General features: G+C 44.8%; 2 protein-coding genes across 4 annotated transcripts; one reads left to right on the forward strand and one right to left on the reverse strand.

The window, feature by feature from the left end:
- The first annotated feature begins 1,158 nt into the window (after nucleotides 1-1,158).
- On the forward strand, nucleotides 1,159-2,928 carry pdyn (prodynorphin). The gene is made up of 3 exons (XM_004086339.5): nucleotides 1,159-1,299; nucleotides 1,553-1,732; nucleotides 2,070-2,928. The coding sequence occupies exons 2-3, from the start codon at nucleotides 1,595-1,597 to the stop codon at nucleotides 2,637-2,639; spliced, it is 708 nt and encodes a 235-aa protein (XP_004086387.1). The 5' UTR covers nucleotides 1,159-1,299; nucleotides 1,553-1,594; the 3' UTR covers nucleotides 2,640-2,928.
- Nucleotides 2,929-3,436: 508 nt separating this feature from the next.
- Nucleotides 3,437-23,616, reverse strand: gmeb2 (glucocorticoid modulatory element binding protein 2). Of its 3 annotated transcripts, none has more exons than XM_023957051.2 (10): nucleotides 23,329-23,616; nucleotides 22,457-22,618; nucleotides 19,408-19,487; nucleotides 19,186-19,310; nucleotides 13,074-13,177; nucleotides 11,010-11,164; nucleotides 7,960-8,028; nucleotides 7,660-7,797; nucleotides 5,688-5,810; nucleotides 3,437-5,589 (listed from the first exon to the last, which is right to left on the reverse strand). In XM_023957051.2, exons 2-10 carry the CDS (start codon nucleotides 22,582-22,584, stop codon nucleotides 5,000-5,002), a joined length of 1,512 nt encoding a protein of 503 aa, XP_023812819.1. In that variant the 5' UTR covers nucleotides 22,585-22,618; nucleotides 23,329-23,616; the 3' UTR covers nucleotides 3,437-4,999. The 3 variants fall into 3 exon arrangements, with proteins under 3 accessions (XP_023812819.1, XP_078806182.1, XP_078806181.1); XM_078950056.1 differs by having other exon boundaries at nucleotides 19,234-19,310; nucleotides 23,329-23,556; XM_078950055.1 differs by having other exon boundaries at nucleotides 22,457-22,609; nucleotides 23,329-23,544.
- Between the last annotated feature and the right edge of the window lie 1,994 nt (nucleotides 23,617-25,610).

Consider the following 25,610-nt stretch of genomic DNA (forward strand, 5'->3'; position numbering starts at 1 on the left):
ATTGCGCTGTAGAGCATTTTCCATCCAGTAAAGAGGTATAGAGTACACTTACTGTAGGTTATTCAGGTCACAAACAGTGTAGTTTATATTTTAATAAGGAGAAAATCTGGACATGTAGATGAGTGCGTTTTATTTCATCTCTATACAGGATGATCAATAGAGTCAACAGAGGAAGCTTCTTGACAAGCTGAGGATCAGGCACAGAATTGATGGGCTGGAAGAGGCAGAGAAGACTTTGGAGCTACGCTGCAGCCCAAAGCCAGTAAGAAAGGAGGACCGAACCACCTTCTTTATTGAATTATAGCAAATAAAGGCTGAAGACCATACAAGGAAGAACAAGGACTGGAGTCAGAACAGACCCAAGTGGTACGGTGAATATTACGAGTCAGGTCATATACCATTTCTGTATGTTGCCATTTTTGTCATATCTTTGCACTCAAGAGGGTCACAAAACAGTCGTGCACAGAGTGAGCATGACTCATGATTAATGTTTTTATCCAAGCGTGTTTTCCTGACAAACCTGCACAGAAACCCAGGCTGCCACTGAGCAAAGGAGGACAGAAAGACGTCACTTTGGTCGGAACTTCAGTCCCCTGAGACTGTGCATGTGTCAGGCTGCAGCCGCCGTTCACATTCACACAATCTCTGCGTGAAGCTGAAGATGTTTCCGAGCACATTCCAAGTTTTAGAAGATTTGGTGTAAAAATGTGTGACATCAAAAGATTCATTTGATCAATCAGGTTTCAGACCATTCAGGTAAGAAATCCTTCCCCACTCACAAGAGAAACTGATCACACTGTATGTTCAGGAAGGGTTCACATCACGGAGAAATTTGGAATATTCTCCAACAGGCAGTCATGACTTCTGCAGTCTCCCTGGAGATCAGCTCTCCATCTTTGCTTCTGTCCGTTTCCTGTCACGATCACTGTGTTTCTCCTTTGATTTGTCTTTAAGTCAACTCTTTTCCCTTTCGTCTCGCTGTGAAATAAAGAGGCTGGGGTCTGTGTGATTTACAGTCCAGATGCCCCAGAGATGGACTGATGATGCTGGGGATGTGTGGGCGTTGTTAAAACCTCCTAAAGCGGGGAGGCGGTGGGGTAGTTAATGCAGCAGGCCTCTAAACCTTCCCATTGGTCCACTGATGGAAGCTACACCAATGACACGTCCGGGCTCTGCAAATAAAAGCAGGTACGAGGAGCCGCAGGAAGAGCGAGAGGTGGTCTGAGAAGAGGAAGTTGGTGAACGATAGATGCACCTCTGAGACTAAATCCATCTGGAAGTTTCTGCCCAACTCCTGAGGTACCAACTCTGAACTTTCTGTTTGAACTTTTCAGTCTGATTCAAGCTCAATTTTTGGTTCTTTTTCTTTCAGTTTGAGAGGAAGCCTGCTTGCCCTTACGCAGCGCAGCACTCTGCGCGCAGTGGAGGCTGTTTTGTTAAAGCGCCTGCTTCTTGTCGGATAGAACAGATCGAATCGAGTTTATAAAAAGGTTTAGACGCTGCAGCCCCCGCTGTCCGCTAAGCCTCTAACTGTCCGGCCTTCCCCCCGCAGGATCACGGGGCCCGCTGTTAAACTTGACTGTGTGCGTCAGGGATGGATCGGGTGAAGATGGAGTGGTATGTCCTGGTGCTGATGCTGAGTCTGCCGCCCTCCATCCACGCGGACTGCTCGTCTCTGTGTCAGAGATGCGCGGAGCAGATGCTTCGCTCCGACGCCGCCTTCGGCAGCCTGGTAAGAACTGAGGAGCAGACTCCAACCACCTGTGGTACAGGTGCAGAGCTCTGATGTGTGATTGCGCAAAGAAGAAATCATTTGTACTTGTTGCGCATGGAAATATAAATGGATGTGCACGTGTGACACCGTTGAGTTTAGGGGTTACAATCAGCTTAATAAAAAAAAGAAAATAAATCTTAGAATTTGGGGGTTTCTGCGCAGAAGGAAGCAGACTTAATCTTTCACTTTAGGGGCATTTCTGGTGTAAAGGCAGGGAGCGCAAAGTAGACAAAGAACACACAGACAGCACAGAAGCGTCAGTTCTCATGCGTGTGTGTGTGTCTGTCTCGAACAGTCCTGCAGTGAGGAGTGCGACACGGACAGCTGCGAGCCCACGCCGCGGCTGGCGGACTTCACCCAGGACGTGGCTGCGGAGGCGGAGGAGAGCCAGCAGGCGGACCTGGTCAAGCGCTACGGCGGCTTCATCAAGCGGATCGACAAGAACAAGATCCTCAAGTCGTCTCCATGGCGCGACAACTACATCCAGAAAGCGGCCACGCTGCCCAGAAAGTACGAGGACTGGCTAAAGCGGCTGGACGCCAGAGACGCGGACGCGCCCCAGTACGCGGACGACTCCGCGGAGGAGGAGCGACTCCTGCACAGCTCTGTGAAACGTTACGGCGGCTTTTTACGCAAGTTCGGTCCCAAATCAAAGCGGAGTAGTTCCGCGGAGCAGGAGAGCCAGGAGCCCGAGGAGCTCCAGAAGCGCTACGGCGGCTTCATGCGGAGGGTCCGGCCCAAGCTGAACAACCTGAAGTGGGACAAGAGGTACGGGGGCTTTCTGCGCCGCCACTTCAAGATCTCCGTGCGCTCGTTGGAGGAGCCCGTTTACTCCTACGATGAGCCTAGTCTGCAGACGAACTGAACACTCGCAGAACTTGCGCCGGCTGACTGGAAATGTCCGTTTGTTGGAGGAGTTTGTGCGCGCCTGACCCGCTCCAGCGTAAACCATCTGCACCTCATCCTTACGTCCCGTTAACCAGAATCGACCCGTTCGCGGTTGTCCGGTAGAAATGTTGCTTTGACCTTTTTTAGTACGGACTGGAAGCAGCACTTTAGAACCCCGACGCGTCTCATCCAAGCGGGCTGTTTCATGCTTTGTCAATTGTACATATGGAGTTTTTGGTTGACAAAATAAATTATTTTTGAGTTGCTTTTTTGAGTTGCATTTCTTTCTGAGTCAGAGGCGTAAAAACGGAAACGCGGCAGGAATTGAAGGGAGTTTGAGAACAGGACTGGCCCAGAATAATCCGAAACAGTCAGTTGAAATCCGTGCTGATGTCCGTTTAATCCCATTCAAGCGGACACGACTTCACTGACTAGACCAGAGGTGGGCACTGAGGGCCGCATTCCTGCATGTTTTCCAGCATACCCTGCTCTGGCATGTTCTAATTGGCTGGACACACCTGAACCAGGTAATCAGCCATGAGTAGGGCAAGACTATCTGGAAATCATGCAGACACACCGGCCCTCGAGGCCTGGAATTGCCCACCCCTGGACTAGACCAAACAAAAGAGGGGGCAGCTTCAGCTCAACATGTGGACTTTGGTTGGAGCAAAGGGAAAGCCTGATGCGCCCTCTTGTGGAAGCCCAAAGGTCTGCTGCGCTTCCAGGAAGGGTTTGCTGTTCTAACCTCAGATTATGAAGAAGTGGACCTCACTGTTGTGTATCAATTCTTCATCCTTTATTTCTACACATTAAAAGTTGAAATGTCAGATGGCAGATCCAGACTCACTGACTCAAGTGTGCCGTCATCATTTCCACAAAAAGTTTCATTTCCTGTTTGTCCTCAGTCTGCATTGTGAAAATCCAAAGTCAGCCGTGGACTTAGAGACTGAAATCCTGATCTGAATCATGAGAGTGAAACCACTGACCTGAGGAAGACTTCAACAAATGATGAAGGCAGTCAGACTCAGAACATCAGCCTCAACGCAGACATTCACTCTGCATCTCTGCTCACAGACATCCCAGATCTATAACAGAATCTATGTGTGGAGCTGACCTCAGAGGACAGACAGGCAGGAAGGCAGAGAGGAAGGCAGAAACACAGACAGACAGAAAGGAAGACAGACAGACAGAGAGGCAGAGAGGCAGGCAGAGAGGAAGGCAGACAGACAAAGAAGAAGGCAAACAGACAGGAAGGCAGACAGACTGCTGGTTCATGTCAGGACTTTGAGGTGATGTGTCTGTCTGCCTGACAGGCAGTTCCTGGACCAGAAGTGAACTGGTGAGAACCCTGAAGACCTGCAGGTCAGACCCGGGAGCCCCTCCCTGTAGCAACACGTCTCATGACTGAAGTTCTGCTGTGACTCTTGGATCTGGGTTCAGAGGTGGTTCCATGTTCAGAACATGGAGAAGACCTTTTCTGATTTGGGCTAAAAGAGCATAATTTGAATGAAACCACTGGGAAGACTCTGAAAATAGATCAAAGGAGGATGGGAGTGGGACGTGAAACAGCAGGCTTCCAGAATTATTTGTAGGCGCTCTTCTGGTTCACTTCTCTTCACACGTGAACTGATGGGTGAGTAACAAAAAGCAGAACCTGAGGAGATGACCCAGAACCTTCCTGACATTGTCCCCTCTGGGACTGGAGCTGCGTCCTCCTGCTCACACTGACGGGACAACTGACTCTACTGCAAACGTCAGAGAACGATCAAACAGTTTGATGTCTGCAGATCCTCTGGTGACACAGCAGGAGAGTGTGAGGAAGCTCCTTTCTTTGTTTCTACTCTTAAAAAAGGACTAGAAGAAGAAGTTCTCTCCATCTGAGGGAATCTTACAAAGGTATCAGGAAAAACCAGTTGGAAGGTCTGGTGGTCCAGAAGGCTGTTCTGGTCACACCGGTCTCTGTTCCCGGCTGCAGTGAATCTGATCGGGTCACGATAAAAAGAGGAGCTCTCTCTCCACACCAAGGAGCATTCTGGGACTGCTGAGGACTCGGTGCAGTTCTGCTCAGTTCTGGCGGTGAAGGAGCAGAGGAAAGCGTCCTGCAGCTGGAAGCACAGATACCGTGAGTCCGGTTCTGCTGCCCAGAACCCTGCCGGACCTTTCAGGAGTCCAACATCTACCGGCTGCTCTGAGAACTGAAGGTTTAATAACACGGAGGGTCATGGAGTAAATTTGTACACAAACACACATCAGACACCCCCCCCACACACAAACATCTCTGCAGCTTGAGTGACAGTTCAGCAGGAGCTGGGTAGTGGGGGGCAGCTGTCCTCCCCCTCACTGGTGCTCCTCCCCCACCTCATCTGGCTGACCTTCGTTCTCTCCATCAGGCAGGCTTTCCTCCTGTGATTCCTCAGCAGCTGTTTCCATGGCGTCCACCATGACGCCGGTGACCTGATGCTGCACGGCGGCGCCCTGTGAGGCGGCGAAAGGCAGTGTGACCAGCTGGAACTGGGGTCCCAGCATCTTCACGAAAGCTGCAGAGGAAGCGGAGCAGCCGGCGCCGGCTGCGCCCTCCTGACCCGGCGACAGGAGGGCGACGTTGGAGGCGTCGGCCACCAGCTCGGACCCGGCCAGCGGGGAGGTCAGGAGGGTGTAGCCGGCGAGGCTGGCGCCTGGCTGGCCTCCTGCCATGGTCAGAACCTTTCCCAGCGGCAGTCCGCTCAGCTGGCTGAGAGGGAGCGTGATCTGGGTGGGAGCGGCACCAATGGTGGCGGGGCCAGAAACGGCACGGGTCAGCCGGGGGCGCTTGAGAGCGGGTGGGGGGGTGACGGGCGTGAGGGTCATCAGGACGTTGTTCAGGTGCTGCGATTTACTCTTCAGCTCTTTGGCCCGCTTCCTGTGTTCGTCACACTGCTGCTCCAGAGCTGCACAGGTGAGACACACAAACCGTCAGCGGCCCCCCCTCCACCATCACAACCCAACCTGAGCACGCGGCCACGCCCCCTCACGGTTCAGGACTGACCGACGAGGCTGCGCGTGTACTGCTCCCTGTAGTGGTCCATCTGGTTTTTGTGACTCGCCAGAACCTTCTTCACCAGGTCCAACATGCCGAAGTTCTGCACTATGTTGTTGAGTAGAACCGCATCTGGGAAGAAGAAGCGTGTGCTGAACGGCAGGAAGAGAAACACGCTTCAGATCAGGAACCTCCAGAGGAGGAAGACGTGACCTGATGTGGAACCGCTCACATCAGAGAATTTCCAAAAAAATTTCAAACGCAATGCATTGTGGTCTATGTTCACTGATCTAGTGAGCATGGATGCACACTGCTTTTACGCAGAGACTTCTGGGAAATTTCTAGGACTGTGGATTTTGGAGTTGTAGTTTCAGACAGCACTAAAAAACAGTGAATGTATTCAGACACAACCTCTGAGTTTTCTTCACGTGTCCCTTTACGTTTGTGTTTGATGGGTGCAAAGGGTCGGGGGGGGTTGAGGGCATTCTGTGTGTTTTAGAATTTTATTTTTATTCGTTTTAAAGTACGGAGCTCATGACCTAACATTGTGACTTTTTACACAGCCCGTATTTTCAACCAGAAATGAACTTAAGTGTTTCTTACGAAGGAGTTTTAGGGCCACCAAAAAAAAAAAAAAAAAGTAAAATTACGAGTTTTTATCTTGTAAATTTAGGAGATAAAAACTCGAAAATTTATGAGAAAAAAACTCGTAAATTTACGATTTTAAGTGGAAGTGAGCATGCAGAGCAGCAGGTGAACGCCGCGCAGCAACAGAGCAGACCGACTAAACTCAGTTGAACATGTGAGCTGAATGAACTTGAACGTTCCAAATATCTGGAAGCTCATTTGTTTGATTTACAATTTATTAAAGTTTTATTTATTGATGGTTGGTTTGCAGGATCCCTGCAGCCCGATGAAGCCATCGGTGTCCCTGCAGCTTTTCACTTCAATCCTTTCTTCCTCCACCAAAGACAAGATCTCTACGTTTGTGTGACGCTTCCGTCTGAGGAGGAGGAGCACTATTTTTGGCATTTTCAATGTTCTAATGCTAATATAATAGACTATTTTCATTCATCTTTGTTGTTTGATGATATAACGGGATGTTTACTTCCGCATTGGTGTTCGGATCTGATGACAGGTTCATGACGTAAGGTGACAGATGAACTTCAGGGTTTGTGAATGAAAAGGAGAATAAAAGCTGCAGCGATCCTCTGCACCCAAACGTGTCTCTGAGCTCCTTATTTTACATATGAAAGTCCGCTTTACTGACACTGAACCCCGGAAAACCGGCTCCACTGACAATAATCTGATTTTGAGTCGCCAAAGGTTCAGAATCTCTTTGTTTTAAACCTATAATAATCCGAAAATAAAGCTTCACAAAAGGCTCCACATCTTTCATCTTCAAGCGATGCTCCGATAAACGGACAACTTTGGTGTTTTCTCCTTGTTAATCTATGACTTTTATCTCGTAAATTTACGAAGATAAAAGTCATAAAATAAAATTTCATAATTTTAATTTTTTTTTTTTTTTTTTTGGTGGCCCTAAAACTCTGTCGTAGTTTCTGGTTCCATATATCCTGTAAATAATAAGTGATTACAGGGCCAGTAGATATTTTTTCTTGAAATGTTTGATTTTAGAAGAATTTTGGAGTGTATAGTAGAACTAAGGATATAGACTGTATCAAAATGTTTGTTAACTAATTACAACAATCTGAGCTGAAAATGCATCAAATATAGAACAGCTGGAAGGCTAGCAGAGCCGCCATCAGGCTTTGATGGGCTAGACAGGCATACGCCATTTAGCATTTACAACATGTGTGTTACTGACTGACAGCATACTACAGTGAGGATAAGGAAACAGCAACGGTGCCGCAGTTTTCCTGTCAAACCAAACAGGAAAAGTACTGTGTGGCTCTACAGGTTCTGCTGCAGATGTTGTGAAACCACCATATTGTCAACTGTGTGAGAGAGAGAGTCTGACCTTTCACCTGCAGAGGAGGATCATACACCCTCTCCTGCAGACCTTTCAACACCTCCTGCAGCTCCTTTTGAAAGTCCTCCACCACCTCCTCCAGCAGACCCGCCTCCTTCACAGCCCGCCAGAACGTCACCGAGTCCTCTGGACCAACACACACACTGAGGATGTTTGCCTGTTCCCATAATGCGGCGCGTTATGCCTGTGTGTGTGAGGGTGTGTGTGTGTGTGTGTGTGTGAGTGTGTGAATCTGTGTGTGTGCCTATGTGTGTGAGTCTGTCTGTGTGTGTGTGTGAAGCTGATCACCTCCAATCGCTGTGACCCACTCTGAGGGTTCCTCCATCCCCTCTGACAAAGATGCAGCGGCTCCGTTCACTGCAACACACACACACACACAAGCACCGCATGCACACACACACAAATGCACACAAACGCCCACACACAGACATATGCACACACACGCACACAAATATACACACACACACACACACACACACAGAACAGGAATAAATTGTTGGTTTCATTTCAGTAAACTGTCTTTTGGGTAAAAAGCAGATCTAACTTCTTGTCATTTGAGAGAAAATATTCTTATCAATTGAACAACTACAGGTCCAAATCCAAGAGACACGCCTCACTTAAGTCAGCTGATCAAAAAACAGCCACATGTGACCCCCCCCACCCACACACGCACAAATATACCTACCAGGAGAGAGCAGGGGCGGGGCTTCACATGTCATGAGACAGACAGAGGGAAAGCAGGAGGAGACGACACAAGTTTGATCTGACTTTGACTATTTTCAACCAACATTTGAACTAATGAAATAATATCATCTATGAAATAAAGATGGCGTGGGTCTACATGGGTCTACATCTGTCTTCATGGGTCTGCATGGGTCTACATCTGTCTTCATGGGTCTGCATGGGTCTACATGTGTCTTCAAGGGTCCACGTGGGTCCGTGTGTGTCTACATGTATCCATGGGTCTACATGGGTCTACATTTGTCTACATGTGTTTTCATGGGTCTACATGTGTCTTCACGGGTCTACATGTGTCTTTACGGGTCTACATGTGTCTTCACGGGTCCACGTGGGTCTACATGGGTCTACATGTTTCCATGGGTCTACATGTGTCTACATGGGTCGACATGAGTCTTCATGGGTCTACATGTGTCCATGGGTCTACATGTGTCTTCATGGGTCTACATGTGTCTTCACGGGTCTACATGTGTCCATGGGTCTATATGTGTCTTCATGGGTCTACATATGTCTTCATCTGTCTGAATGGGTCTACATGTGTTTTCATGGGTCTACATGTGTCTTCACGGGTCTACATGTGTCTTCATGGGTCTACATGTGTCTTCACGGGTCTACATGTGTCCATGGGTCTATATGTGTCTTCATGGGTCTACACGTGTCTTCATCTGTCTGAATGGGTCTACATGTGTTTGCATGGGTCTATATGTGTCTGCATGGGTCTGCATGGGTCTACATGTGTCTGCATGGGTCTGCATGGGTCTACATGTGTCTTCATGGGTCTACATGTGTCTTCATGGGTCTACATGTGTCTATGGGTCTACATGGGTCTTCATGGGTCTACATGGGTCTACATGTGTCTTCACGGGTCTACATGTGTCTTCATGGGTCTACATGTGTCCATGGGTCTACATGGGTCTTCATGGGTCTACATGGGTCTACATGTGTCTTCACGGGTCTACATGTGTCTTCACGGGTCTACATGTGTCTTCATGGGTCTACATGTGTCTTCACGGGTCTACATGTGTCCATGGGTCTACATGGGTCTTCATGGGTCTACATGTGTCTTCACGGGTCTACATGTATCCATGGGTCTACATTTGTCTACATGTGTTTTCATGGGTCTACATGTGTCTTCACGGGTCTACATGTGTCTTCACGGGTCTACATGTGTCTTCACGGGTATACATGTGTCTTCACGGGTATACATGTGTCTTCACGGGTCCACGTGGGTCTACATGGGTCTACATGTGTCTACATGTGTCTTCATGTGTCTACATGTGTCCATGGGTCTACATGTGTCCATGGGTCTACATGTGTTTTCATGGGTCTACATATGTCTTCATCTGTCTGAATGGGTCTACATGTGTTTTCATGGGTCTACATGTGTCCATGGGTCTATATGTGTCTTCATGGGTCTACATGTGTCTTCATCTGTCTGAATGGGTCTACATGTGTTTGCATGGGTCTACATGTGTCTGCATGGGTCTACATGTGTCTTCATCTGTCTGAATGGGTTTACATGTGTCTGCATGGGTCTGCATGGGTCTACATGTGTCTGCATGGGTCTGCATGGGTCTACATGTGTCTTCATGGGTCTACATGTGTCTTCATGGGTCTACATGTGTCCATGGGTCTACATGGGTCTTCATGGGTCTACATGGGTCTACATGTGTCTTCACGGGTCTACATGGGTCTACATGTGTCTTCACGGGTCTACATGTGTCTTCACGGGTCTACATGTGTCTTCACGGGTCTACATGTGTCTTCACGGGTATACATGTGTCTTCACGGGTCCACGTGGGTCTACATGGGTCTACATGTGTCTACATGGGTCTACATGTGTCCATGGGTCTACATGTGTCCATGGGTCTACATGTGTCTTCATGGGTCTACATATGTCTTCATCTGTCTGAATGGGTGTACATGTGTTTTCATGGGTCTACATGTGTCTTCAAGGGTCTACATGTGTCCATGGGTCTACATGTGTCTTCATCTGTCTGAATGGGTCTGCATGTGTCTGCATGGGTCTACATGTGTCTTCATGGGTCTACATGTGTCCATGGGTCTACATGGGTCTTCACGGGTCTACATGTGTCTTCACGGGTCTACATGTGTCTTCACGGGTCTACACGTGTCTTCACGGGTCTACATGTGTCTTCATGGGTCTACATGTGTCTTCACGGGTCTACATGTGTCCATGGGTCTACATGGGTCTCCATGGGTCTTCATGGGTCTACATGTGTCTTCACGGGTCTACATGTGTCTTCATCTGTCTGAATGGGTTTACATGTGTCTGCATGGGTCTGCATGGGTCTACATGTGTCTGCATGGGTCTGCATGGGTCTACATGTGTCTTCATGGGTCTACATGTGTCTTCATGGGTCTACATGTGTCTTCATGGGTCTACATGTGACTTCATATGTCTGAATGGGTCTGCATGGGTCTGCATGGGTGTTTGTGGGTCTGCAGCTTTCCTTTAGTCTGGTGCTTAACCGACTACACACTTGATGCACAGCACTGAACAACAGACATCCGGGTAGAACCCCGGAGTCCAGCTGGTGTGTGAAGGATGCTGGGATAGGAGGAGGTCACAGACTCACGGTCAGCGGAGGACGAGGCTGCAGAAAGCACGTCCGACTGATCGCTGCAGAGGGATACCTTAGTTCCCACCAGATCTATCTTGGTGCTGCGGCAGGTGTTGGAGCAGACCCTAGAGTGCTGATAGAAGTCCAGCTCACCAGAGTCCATGATCTTCCTATGAAACCAGAACCAGATGGGAATGTTAGGAGCCGCTCAGAGGGACGTTTTCCGTCTCAAGTGATTAAAGAGCTGCAGCAGCGGAAAGTCCACTTTTACAATCTGTATGGTTGGTAAGGAACTCAGTGAGAGAAGGAAAACCCTGCTAACACTTGTGCCTACGCCGGACTCTTATTTTGAAAGGAAATGTTAGGTTTCCAGGTTTCATCATGTCAAACGGTTGCGGTTGTTTGGTTGTTCTATGTTCCTTCCTCATTTCAATGTTTGGAATAAAGATTTTTTTTTTTTTAATATTTGTTGGGAGTCTTTTTAATGGTGGCCTGAAGTACGAATCCCTCATCAAATCACACAAAGCAAATCAAAAGACAGATCACAACAATGAAAAAGCAAAACAAACAGGAAAAAATAGCATTACATTTTAGAAAGCAGAAACAAAATTCCAAAAAACACCACAGAAAAAAAGATTTCAGACAAAAAGGCCGTTTCCAGAAATGGAAAAGTTAAAAATGAAACAAAAGAAGAAGCTGGAACTGGAGGGTACGATGGGATGTCTCTGACTGGATGATAACGTCTAAGTTTGAAGAAGAAGGAAAGCAGGAGGAGGTTCTACCTGAACTCTGGCTTGATTGATCAATGGCTAAACTCTGGTGGTGGGCGTGGTCAGCAGCTTAAAGAAACTGTCTGAAAATGTCACAAAGCCAAATAACGTCCAGTAGAAAAGGTGAACAAAGGTCATCGTCCCATCGGACCTACCTGTTCCAGTTTCTTCTTCTATTTTCTTTTTTCAACATTTTACTTTGATCTCTGGAAATGACTTTTGCTTTTCCAAACTTTTCCTTTCTATTTTGTTTCATTCTTTTAAAAATTCAGTTTGGGTTTCTGGAATTTTGCTTTAAATTCTAAAATCTGATGCTTCTTTCATTATTTGTTTTACATTTTTAATTATGATGATCTTTAATGTTTTTTTTTCCTGATGTGATTTGACCCTCAGGGCCACCGTACCTGATGCACACATGGATTTTGTTCCTGCATTTATGAGGCTAAATGTACTCCAACGTTCAGAACAGGACCGAAGAACAAGCAGCTGCAGCATCTCTTAAATCCCCTTCACTGAGCTGTTGGAGACTCTTCTGTGTACCAACACCTCACCTGAAGCCTCCAAACCAGAGCAGCGACTGAAAACCGTCTGTTTCCAGCTCTTACACATTTTGGATGTAAGGCTTAATGGCCTTCAAAGTGTGCATTATCAAAATTAACACACGTCGTGGGGGTTCATTAACCCGCTTATAACATGGTCACGTACAAAAGAAAGACATATTCAACCAGTTTTTAGTCCTTTATTGTTGTCATTATTTCGGTTTAGATTGCATTTTCACAAAAAGCGGATTATTTGTTACGTGCTGCAGCTCAGCCGGCGTGGTCCTCAGCTGCAGCGACAAAGGAAAGCGATATCTATGCCGATGGTCTTCAAGGTTAAATAAAGCATCAGATCAGAGAGAAAGTTCTCCCCTTACCGCTTGTTTTTGTCCAGATGAAGAAGATGAAGTTTGTTTTAAAGAAGCCGGCGCAGTGATACAGAACATTTAAGATATGTGGCCAGAACTACTTTCTTAGGCGTGTGGTTATCACTGTGGATTATCATTTTTAATGCAAACCCAGCAGGCAATCAGAATCCAGGATTCATCCAGGATTCACCCGGACCACGGTATAAGAAGTGTTTTTGGTGACCTAGAAAACTGTAGCTAGTATAAAAGCAGGAGAACTGGATGTTACTGCAGCAGCATCTCTGCATCTGCAGCCTTTAGAAATGACTAAAGCAGACCTTGAAGACCTGAACAGAGGATTTAGCTCCATCAGAACTTGTAAGCGTTTTTCTGTGAAGCTGCAGTCCGTGAAGGAGTTCTGACCTGAGCATGGTGCCGTTCAGCCGAATGGCTCTCTTCCAGTCCTTCAGCGTGGACTTTCCCGCCAAACACACAAACTCTTTGGGACTGATGAGCTGCTCGTTGAACTGCAGAGACGACAAAGATGTGCACATCAGCATCACACACAGCAACACACTGGAGCTTGTTGTCGTTCATCAGACAGGTGGAGTGTTTCCACCACAGGCCCGCAGTTTTCCTCAGGTTTCATGAACCCGGTGTTCTGACATTCACTGTATCGATTTATCTGACATGCGGAAAAGCACGGTGGCCGAGAACCGCCATTGCAGCAAATAAAAAAAAGTAACTGCATACAAAAAAGTAACTGAAAATAAAAAAGTAACTGAGAGCAAAAAAGTAACGGAGAGAAAAAAAATAACTGCAAATGAAAAAGTAACTGCAAATAAAAAAGTAACTGCAAACAAAAAAAGTAACGGCAAACAAAAAGTAACTGCAAACAAAAAAGTAAGTGCAAATAAAAAAGTAACAGAGCAAAAAAGTAACTGAGAGAAAAAAAGTAACTGCAAACAAAAAAGTAACTGCAAATAAAAAGGTAACTGCAAACAAAAAAGTAACTGCAAACAAAAAAGTAACTGCAAACAAAAAAGTAACTGCAAACAAATAAGTCTTCCACTTTTGGCTTCTCCCATCAGGGGTCGCCACAGCGAACAAGTCGCAAGGTAAACTTGGCAATGTTTTACGCCGGATGCCCTTCCTGACGCAACCTTCTCAAACCGGGCTTGGAACCGGTACAGAGGTAGAGAAGGGAACAGGGAGCAGCCCGGAGTCGAACCCTGGTTTCACGGACGGAAGGCGCCGCAAACCAGCACGAGCTAAACTGGCTCCCTTAAAAAAAGTAACTGCAAACAAAAAAGTAACTGCAAACAAATAAGTAACTGCAAATAAAAAAGTAACTGCAAACAAAAAGGTAACTGCAAACAAAAAAGTAACTGCAAATAAAAAGGTAACTGCAAACAAAAAAGTAACTGCAAACAAAAAAGTAACTGCAAATAAAAAAGTAACAGAGAAAAAAAAGTAACTGCAAATAAAAAAGTAACTGCAAATAAAAAAGTAACTGCAAACAAAAAGTAACTGCAAATAAAAAAGTAACAGAGCAAAAAAGTAACAGAGAAAAAAAGTAACAGAGAAAAAAAGTAACTGCAAACAAAAAAGTAACTGCAAATAAAAAAGTAACTGCAAATAAAAAAGTAACTGGAAAGAAAAAAAAATCACTGCAAATAAAACAGTAACTGCAAACAAAAAAAGTAAGTGCAAAGAAAAAAAGTAACTGCAAACAAAGTAACTGCAGACAAAAAAGTAACTGCTAACAAAAAAGTAACTACAAATAAAAAAGTAACTGAGGGCAAAAAAAATGACTGCAAATAAAAAAGTAACAGAGCAAAAAAGTAACAGAGAAAAAAAGTAACAGTGAAAAAAAGTAACTGCAAACAAAAAAGTAACTGCAAATAAAAAAGTAACTGCAAATAAAAAAGTAACTGGAAAGAAAAAAAAATCACTGCAAATAAAACAGTAACTGCAAACAAAAAAATTAACTGCAAATAAAAAGGTAACTGCAAATAAAAAAGTAACTGAGAGCAAAAAAGTAACTGAGAGAGAAAAAAGTAACTGCAAATAAAAAAGTAACTGCAAATAAAAAAGTAACTGCAAATAAAAAGGTAACTGCAAACAAAAAAGTAACTGCAAATAAAAAAGTAACTGCAAACAAAAAAGTAACTGCAAATAAAAAAGTAACAGAGAAAAAAAAGTAACTGCAAATAAAAAGGTAACAGAGCAAAAAAGTAACAGAGAAAAAAAGTAACTGCAAATAAAAAAGTAACTGCAAATAAAAAAGTAACTGCAAACAAAAAAGTAACTGCAAATAAAAAAGTAACTGCAAACAAAACAGTAACTGCAAATAAAAAAGTAACTGGAAAGAAAAAAAAATCACTGCAAATAAAACAGTAACTGCAAACAAAAAAGTAACTGCAAAGAAAAAAAAGTAACTGCAAACAAAGTAACTGCAGACAAAAAAGTAACTGCTAACAAAAAAGTAACTGCAAATAAAAAAGTAACCGCAAATAAAAAAGTAACTGCAAATAAAAAAGTAACTGGAAAGAAAAAAAATCACTGCAAATAAAACAGTAACTGCAAACAAAAAAAGTAACTGCAAACAAAAAAGTAACTACAAACAAAGTAACTGCAAACAGAAAAGTAACTGCTAACAAAAAAGTAACTGCAAATAAAAAAGTAACTGGGGGCAAAAAAAGTAACTGCAAACAAAAAAGTAACTGCAAATAAAAAAGTAACTGCAAACAAAAAAGTAACTGCAAACAAAAAAAGTAACTGCAAATAAAAGTAACTGCAAACAAAAGAAAGCTTTTGCATCGCTTTTTTGTTTTGCAGTTACTTTCTTTGTGCAATGGTGGTTTTCTATGGAGTTATATTTCTGCCACTACGTTGCCCACAAAACTCAAGTAGCAAACGAAATATTAAATATTTGCTTTTCAAATTTTTTTTTATTTCAATTTTTCTTTGCTTTGAAAAACTTTTTTTGGCGTTTGCAAAACACGTTTTCCCATGTGTTGTGTCACATCCCGGTTTTTTCCTTTTTTCCTATCTTTGATCCTCCTCTGGGCGCGACTTAGCGTGACATAACTGCCACAGCCAAAAACGTTTTCGCATGCGTTGTGTGTCATCTCCCTTTTTCCTTAACATTAGTTTCCGTATAGTCTGACAAAGCTGCCATCAAACAGCTGCTAATTGGTCTTATGTTTTAGAACTCGTGAGCGTTTGTCCAAAGTTTTAAAAAAAATTACTCATTAAAAAAAAGCTATTTTCTCTTAATATTTCAACATTTATTTTAGATGTTTGAGGAGTATCTGTGGTGTGACGCGTATGGATCGTCAGAGAAATGAAGTCATCCGAGAGAGAACTGGTGTGATGCGAGAGTTGGCTTATAGAGCAGAGCAAAAGGCACTGGGATGGTTTGGCCATGTTGAAAGAATGGAAAGGGAGCGTTTGGTGAAAAAGGTATATGAATCTGATGTGAGTGGAGTGAGAATGAGAGGAAGACCGCGAATGGGATGGACAGAGGGTGTAAAAAGAGCGCTAAATGCAAGAGGGATGACTGTGGTGCAGGGGAGAGAGGCTGCTCAGGACAGGGATGGGTGGAGGGAGATTGTGTATGAATGAATGGATGGGTGTGGTAGAGGTCTGGTCTTGGGATGAAGCGGCAAGGGGAAACCAGCCTTGGCTGAGGCCCTGCTGTGGAGGTGCCCACACTGGAGTGTGCAGCTGACCCTGGTGCAGTGTGGTGTGGCTTAGACCAGGCCTCAGACCAGTCACACGCACATACACACACGCACTCACACACTGAAGGAGGAGGGTTTGGGGAAGAGACAGAGGGAGCTAAAATTGTGTGCCTTGTCTAGGCTACCCCACCTTGGTGGGACACAGCCTGGGTAAATAAAAAAAATAAAATAAAAATTTCAACATTTATTAATTAAAATAAAACAATATTTCAGATACAAATCTTAAAAAGTGTTACTTCCTGCTGGACAGAGTCGGAGCCCGGCTTTTTTTTTCTGCTGCAGACATTTTAAACACGTTGGTCTCTACACAGACAAGAATAAATACAAAACCTGTTTCATTTTAGCTGCTTTGCTGCTCCTTCTGGGTTTAACTCTGAGAGAAACGAGCCAGACTGGTTGAAGACGGCAGAACCCCGATAGAACAGAATCGACACAAAGTCCATGTCTGCCTCCAACCACCGTCAATACCAGACACAGACACCTGATTGGTTAGAATCTGGACCAATCAGCAGCTGTTTGATGGCAGCTTTGTAACGCTAAACTGAAACTGTCAGAAGGAATCAAAGATAGGAAAAAGTGAGATGACACACAACGCATGTCAAAACCTTTTTGGCTGTGGCTGTGTTCTGATTTTCTCAGATCGGATTCAGGCCTCATTCATATGTGGAAATAGATCGGATACGAATCGGATACGTGCATTTGCGTGTGCCATGTAAGCAGACAAATCGGATATTCCCCAGTAAATGCGAGTCGTACGTCAGTGACGTCAACTCAGGACACCACCAACTGAGATCACATGACTTATTATAGGTGCCTTTGTGGTGATTTTGCTGTCAGCGTGTTACCTTTCAGCCTCAGGCTTCAGACTGTAGTCGTAAACCGCTGTTATTTCCGTCCCGGTCCCGGTCGGGACGCAAACGGTAACTAATCAAGCTGGACACCGTTGCTATGGAACAGGCTAGAAGCCGGTTATATCTTTGTTTGTGTTGTTGCGGAGTGGGGGCGTGTATGATGGGGACCGCGCGTACGTGTGTGTGTGTGGAGTCTTTTCTTAACCCACTCTGGAGGCGGAGGGTTCAGAACGGGAAAGTGAACCCCGAAAGTGAATCCGCCTTCGGCCCTGGAGAAAATCTCCTGTGCGTTTCTGACCACGGTCGGAAAAAGAAAAGTCATCACGCAGGAAAGGTTCAACACTTGGATCAAACTGTTAGCACAACGTCTGCAAACACTTCCTCATTCAAAATTCAGAGAAAGCACATAAGCCGGCCGAGCAGCCCTCCTTTTTACTCTCCCCTCTGGAGCGCCCAAGGCAACGCCTCCTTCCGTCGCTGCGTTGCCTCCATGACAACCGCAGTCACACAAAAGTCTGAAGGAGGTCCGCAGAAGGCGGAAATGCTGCTACGTAGTCCTCAGAACGTCTACGTTTGATAGTTTCAGCATTGTGTAGTGTAAATGCAAAAATCGCATACGGGTCACTTTTGAAAGATGATGTAAGCGGGTCGTCAAAAAAATCGGATATAGTCAGAAAATCGGATTTGGGCATCAAGACCTGCAGTGGAAATGCAGCGTAAGTCGCACTCAGAGTGGTCAGCAAAACCAAAGATAGGAAAAAAACGAGATGTGACACAACGCACGCAAAAACATGGTTTGCGAGCAAAAATATTTTTGAAAGCAAAAGAAAAATTTGAAAGCAAAAGAAAAAAATTTGAAAATCAAATATTTAATATTTTCATTAAGAAAGTTTTGTGTGCAACGTGGTGGCAGAAATATCAATCCACAGTTTTGGGCCAAAAAAAACAACTGAAACAAAAAAGTAACTGCAAACAAAGTTAGACGGAAAACATTCCTCTTTGGACAGGCTTTTTATCAGACTAGCTAGTATTCAGAGATTATTTAACATAATGTTAATGTGTTTAAATTAAACTTAATAACAATAACTATTTGTTTTAAAAGGCTGCTAGAAGTTGAAGCTGGGGTAACTATGGTGCTCTGGGGTTCTGTCCTCTTTTCTCATCTACTTCTACCCTTCCTCTCTCCTCTATTCTTGATCATTATTCATCCTTTAGTTCTCCATGCCTTTGTCTGGTACAGTGCGATTCATGTATTGTCCCTCTTTCCCTCTCCCTTCCAGGTGAGTGGGAGTGCTTCCAGATTCCAGTTGGCTCATCCGTGCTCCAGTTCCTGACCGTTGACCTCGTTTCTGGCTCAGCTCTACTACTGTTCTACACCTGGCTGTGGTTCCCGTCTCCGGCTCGACTCGCGCCTTTGACTGTCCCCACAACCACGGCTGGATGAAGCTTGTCTGCTGGACTTTATATATGTAGTTGTAGATTTAGATAAGTTAATTCTTCTCTAAGATTTCTGGTAAATCGCCTGTCCGTCCTGGGGGAGGATCCCTCCTTCATGTGGGCACCCCTGAGGTTTCTCCTTTTTTCCGGAATCCGTTTTTTTAGGAGTTTTTCCTTACCGCGAAGGGGGGTCTAAGGGCAGGGATGCCAGTATAGCTTAGTCAGTTTGTTAGTTCATTTTAGTATTTTTCTATTGAACTCTTTGTATTCATGATCCTTTTGATTTCATGTTTTACTTCGAAGCCCATCGAGACGACTGTTGTTGTGATTTTGGGCTATACAAATAAAACTGAATTGAAAAAATTGAATTGAAAAACCAAAAAAGTAACTACAAACAAAAGGAAACTTTTGCATCCGTGTTTTGTTTTGAAGTTCCTTTTTTTTTGCTGCAATGGCGGTTCTCGGCCACCGTAGAAAAGCCTTTCACAGAGAGAGTACCTGCACACACTTCACATTGATCCCAGGACACACAAACTTCTTCCACACCAGCGTGGCTTTGGCGTCCCCACAGGTGATGGGGTAGAAGACGTCAGCCTCCACGTCCACCTCCTCCGATAACTTCACTGCAGTCAGGAAAAGAGGGCAGTCAGTTCACAGCAGGCCAGAGGATAGGAAACATCCTGGAACAGACGGCAGACACGTTCAGAGGAAGCAGCTTACCGATGACCGTCTCTTCCTTTGACAGAGAAGCTGCGTCGCTGGCCTCGGCCTCCACGGGCGCCACGGTGAGCACGTCCTCCCTGACAAAACACAGGTTTTCCTCAGGAAGACAATCTTGAAACTTTTCTTAATAAAAAGCATTTTTATTTGATGATACTCAGTGTATGAACTCATCATTTTCAGACCAAACACACAGAGGACCAACTGTTGTGCTGGAAACAGCAGCTCAGCTCTTGGAAGCGTCGCGTGTGGAATCCGCATGCTAACAGCTTCAGGTCGTTTCTACAGTACGTTGTCCGTTTGCTCAATGGCACTTCATGCAGATACAACAGATGAACATTTCAAAGAATGCTTTTACGAACACTTTCAAGAAAGAAATGTTTGTTTCTTTTACGTTTTGGTTCGAATTTTTCATAGTTTCATGAAAGTACACAACCTCAGCTAGGTTGTGTACTTCAGTTAACACTAATGAAAATAAAACCTGTGACCGACCTGCTGCAAATGTCATCAACCCAACATCATACAAGAAACTTCTCACAATGGCTCCTTTTAACTTCTCTAATCTTCTTCAAGAGAATATATTTGAATCGTTTGAAGATTAATTTACATCATTTTTTTAAATTGAGGAATATTTGTAAACTCTTTTAAAACATTCTGGTGATCCAAACCAAAGGTTTACCCCTTGTGCTATCTTATGGGGTCCAGACGATCCCGCCCTTACATTGACACACAAGGTGAAGAGGAGTTCATGTAATCCATGGACACCAGTGAAGATCACAAATCATTGAAGAAAAAAGGTTTAGAGCACTGTCTAGTGGGTCTAGATGACCCAACTCCCAACGTTGAAGTGCCTAGGATAGCACAAGGGTTACACCAACAACAGAGAAACAAGTTTGCCTCAAAGTGCTCTGAGAAACTACATGCTTGAAGTTGAATTTCTATCTACAGAGGTGCAGACAAACGCAAACCCTCTGGCAGCGCTCCGTTCTCCACTTTAACCTCTTAAGACCCTCGCTAATATTAAAGCTAACACCCAACACGTGTATCACAGGATCTGCGTAAAGAAGACTGAGGTGTCCACACATGTGGACACCTGGGGCCTCATTTATAAACGTTGCGTACGCACAAAAGAAGGCGTACGCCACTCTCTACGCAATAGTTGATATTTATAAAAAGCAAACTTGACGGGAAAATGTGCGGTCCTTCACGCAAGCTCTGACCCAGGCGCACGCACAAAAACGGGTGAAATGAGAAACGGCGACACCGTCGGCAGATGGAAGAAACACGTGAAAGTGAAAATGACAATACTTCCTCTCATAAATAACATGAAGACTTCACAAAGAAAGTCTTACAATTAACAGCTACACCAACACCCGTTTGATCGATCAGCAGTGAAACAAACAAAAAAATCAAACGAAAATTACAACAGAAATTCAAATGAACACATATTTGCAAAAAGAAAAGTGAAATATGTTCTGCAATATTGGCATGTAGTGCAATTCATCCTCATAAATAATATAGTTAACAGAACGAAATAATGTACAAAACTGATATTCTCGTTAATGTGTCCGTCTGGAGGAGACGATATAGGTGCAGACAGACAGATGTATAGATAGAGAGAGATGCATTAATTGTCCACTGGGGAAAGTTGTTTTCATAGTAAAACATTTCTTCATAAGCTATGGAATTGTGGTATTCATGCATATGCCTTTAGTTTGTTTTATTTTTGATAAAACAATGTATGACGTATGTCTCAACCATTCAGAAAGCAACAAGAAATTACATTTGCTGATCAATTTCCCTTTTCCACGTCGATTATTACGGACATCTGTAGCTTGTCAGATGTAATTAAATGGAGGGAAATAAAATGCCGCATCACAATGCGTAATGACGCACAATGGCTGATCTTGCGCTCTTAGAAGATGTGGCAAATGGAAGAATTCGGAGTGAACACATCTGTTGGAGCTTTTGGGGGTGTGTCACCCGGTGCATCTGGCGCGTCGGTGTTCCCCTGCGCCTCAGTCACCACTCCACTTAATAGGGATTCCCCAATAATAGCCGCCAGTCTCTCATCAAGAGGGGTCAGCTCCGGTGTCCCCCCCCCCCCCACACACCCGTGGCAGACACGGGTGTGTGTGTGTGGGGGGGGGGGGGGGGTTCAGCGCTAGACGTTTTTTTGCCTCGACTTTGATGTCCGATCTTTTCTTTTTTATTTCGGCCACGGTCCGAGGTTGTGAGGCTACAGCATTTACGGCGTCTGCCACCGTCTGCCACTCAAGTGCCTTTTTGGCATTAGTAATGCCCACACTGTGCCCTCCAAACAACATTATTCTCCTCTTTTCCACCTCGCCAACGATAACTTCTACTTCACATTGAGTGAAGTTACGTTTTTTTGATTTTCTCTCTGTGTTTGCCATGATTTCACAATCAATGAATATTCATTTGTGGGCGTTTCACGGACTATTTATGGGCAACTATGGGCGTGTCATGAGGCCGCAAAAGCTGCGCTGCATTTAGAATTGGTTGTGATTTATTAAGGGAAAGATGCGTAGGATGTGCGTGCGCACGGTTTTATAACTCCGAATATTTCTGTGCGTACGCACGTCCTATGTTTCATCCGTACGCCACTTCTGACGCAAATCCTACGCAAAGTTTTATAAATGAGGCCCCAGGTCTAAGGAGGTCAAACATTCTTAGTTAGGCTTGCCGTCCATGAATATCAGTGAGCCAGACTTCAGGAATAATGCATTTGTATGTTCTCAATATTCTACTTTACCCAATGGTTGCTTTCACGTGAATGTCAGCGTCATTTAAAAGCACTACGTCCATTATTCGGCTCATTCTGTCCTCACAGTGACCGTCTAATAGGAGTGAGAAGGTTTGAATCCTCAGCTAACCACTGAAGAAACCAAACATTGCTCTTCAATGACTGACATCCACGTCTTCCTGTAGATCATCAGTTAGAGGTCAAAGGCTCAGAGAGGCGGTTCTGGGGTTCACATGTGTGAGGGGGTTCTGACGCTGCCATCACATGTGGAGTGTGTGTTACCCAGCCTGAGGTGCCAGCTCTGCAGTCACCAGCACGGCTTTGTCCTCCTCCACCACCGACGGGAGCTCCACGGCCTCTGGAAGGGTGACGATCACCACCTCACTCATGCCGACGTCTGATGCAGCCATGCAGGACGGCGCCGCTCTGTCCCTGCTAGAAAGCCTCAAAAACAACACACACACACACACACAGAGAAATGTGAAGTGATCATCACCTCTAAAACCAAAGCCATTTCCTCGTGATTCTCCGTCTTTTGTGAACAAACACTGTTCTGGACGCTGATGCCTCTGAGCCAGGCAGGGATGTGTGCGTCTGACACTCATCACCATGACAACCTTCTCAGAATTACAGGCCGAATAAGAGCAGCCATGTTAGAGACTGATGAAGAGTCAGGAGCAGAGAGGAAGATGATGATGATGATGATGGTGATGATGATGGTGACTGGGGTTCAGTCAGACAGGAGGAGCAGCCGGGACCTTTATGGAGGCTCACAACTCAAATTCTAACTTCTTACAAAAACCTTCAACTGTTAGATTGTTGTTTTCGTTAAAAGATTCTTTAAGATCTTGACCTTGCATCTATAAGAGTTTCTGGATCTGACAGTCAGATCAGGGAAATCCCAGCCGCCTCAAATGTCTCAAATATCTTCTGTTCTTCGATTATTTGGTTTGTATTACTGACTAAACTGACTGAACTCGGTTCATTATGTTTGCCAACTTTCACCGTCAAAATATATTTGCGGCCAAACCAGATCAAAGAGAAAATATCCTTCTGATTTTGTAAACTTTTTTCAAATTGAAGGATTTAACTGCCAATTCTACATTCTCACATATATATATATAACTAAAATAAATGTAAATATCATTGGTTACCTGTTAGTTCTTGTGTTTGGATGCTAGCTTGTAGTGAAGTGAGCTTAAACCAGTCCAGACCAAATACGTCAGCATGAACCCATTTATCTACAGTCTTTCTGTTGTTTCTGTAAAACTTTAAAACACGAAAAAACTCTTTAAATCTTGACGCAACATTTTAATTTACTGCCCGTATGTTTGCAGCCACTCCGTGCAGTGCGCTTTCGCTCTTCTTCTGCTGACTGACACTGAACACACGCGACCACCGAGCCAGACGAGCGCCCCCTACAGTCTGGGCGGCGAACGTCCACAGGCGGAGTCTGTGCTTTCTCCTTTTGGTGGATTTTAGGATCAAATTCATTTCTAATTCTTCTATCAGACATTTCCTCAAACGTTATCACACTTATCACTAAAGGTGTGTCTCGATGTATTAAAACATCACAAAAGGTTGGATTTGGATTTGAAAATGGTTTATTTCAAGCAGTAATTGTATAAGAACATGAAATCGTAATGAACATAAAGTCATAGAATTTAATAATTAATGGCTAAACTAAACAGACTAAACTAAACTGGTCATCCCTGCCCTTAGACCCTCTTTCTCAGTCAGGAAAAACTCCTAAAAAACGGATTCCAACGAAGAAACATCAGGGGAGACAGGACCCACAACCAAGTGTAGGAGCAGGAGCAGAAACGAAGTACACGACTAAGTAAAGGAGCAGAGACGAGGTACACGACCAAGTACAGGAACAGAGACAAGGTACACGACCAAGTACAGGAGCAGAGACAAGGTACACGACCAAGTACAGGAACAGAGACAAAGTACACGACCAAGTACAGGAGCAGAGACAAAGTACACGACCAAGTACAAGAACAGAGACAAAGTACACGACCAAGTACAGGAGCAGAGACAAAGTACACGACCAAGTACAAGAACAGAGACAAAGAACACGACCAAGTACAGGAGCAGAGACAAAGTACACGACCAAGTACAAGAACAGAGACAAAGAACACGACCAAGTACAGGAGCAGAGACAAAGTACACGACCAAGCACAGGAGCAGAGACAAAGAACACGACCAAGTACAAGAACAGAGACAAGGTACACGACCAAGTACAGAAGCAGAGACAAAGTACACGACTAAGTACAGGAGCAGAGACAAAGTACACGACCAAGTACAGGAACAGATACAAAGAACACGACCAAGTACAGGAGCAGAGACAAAGTACACGACCAAGTACAGGAGCAGAGACAAAGTACACGACCAAGTACAAGAACAGAGACAAAGAACACGACCAAGTACAGGAGCAGAGACAAAGTACACGACCAAGCACAGGAGCAGAGACAAAGAACACGACCAAGTACAAGAACAGAGACAAAGTACACGACCAAGTACAGGAACAGAGACAAAGTACACAACCAAGTACAAGAACAGAGACAAGGTACACGACCAAGTACAGGAGCAGAGACAAAGAACACGACCAAGTACAAGAACAGTGACAAAGTACACGACCAAGTACAGGAACAGAGACAAGGTACACGACCAAGTACAGGAGCAGAGACAAAGAACACGACCAAGTACAAGAACAGAGACAAGGTACACGACCAAGTACAGGAGCAGAGACAAAGTTCACGACTATGTACAGGAGCAGAGACGAAGTACATGACTAAGTAAAGGAGCAGAGACAAGGTACACGACTAAGTAAAGGAGCAGAGACGAGGTACACGACCAAGTACAGGAACAGAGACAAGGTACACGACCAAGTACAGGAGCAGAGACAAAGTACACGACCAAGTACAGGAGCAGAGACAAAGTACGCGACCAAGTACAGGAACAGAGACAAAGCACACGACCAAGTACAGGTGCAGAGACAAAGTACACAACCAAGTACAGGAACAGAGACAAAGTACACGACCAAGTACAGGAGCAAAGACAAAGTACACGACCAAGTACAGGAACAGAGACAAAGTACACGACCAAGTACAAGAACAGAGACAAAGTACACGACCAAGTACAGGAGCAGAGACAAGGTACACGACCAAGTACAGGAACGGAGACAAAGCACACGACCAAGTACAGGAACAGAGACAAAGTACACGACCAAGTACAGGAGCAGAGACAAAGTACACGACCAAGTACAGGAACAGAGACAAAGTACACGACCAAGTACAGGAGCAGAGACAAAGTACACGACCAAGTACAGGAACAGAGACAAAGTACACGACCAAGTACAGGAGCAGAGACAAAGTACACGACCAAGTACAGGAACAGAGACAAAGTACACGACCAAGTACAGGAGCAGAGA

The sequence above is a fragment of the Oryzias latipes genome, chromosome 7, assembly GCF_053564925.1.
Source record: "Oryzias latipes strain Hd-rR chromosome 7, Olatipes_Hd-rR_3.1".
Classification (NCBI taxonomy): Eukaryota; Metazoa; Chordata; class Actinopteri; order Beloniformes; family Adrianichthyidae; genus Oryzias; species Oryzias latipes.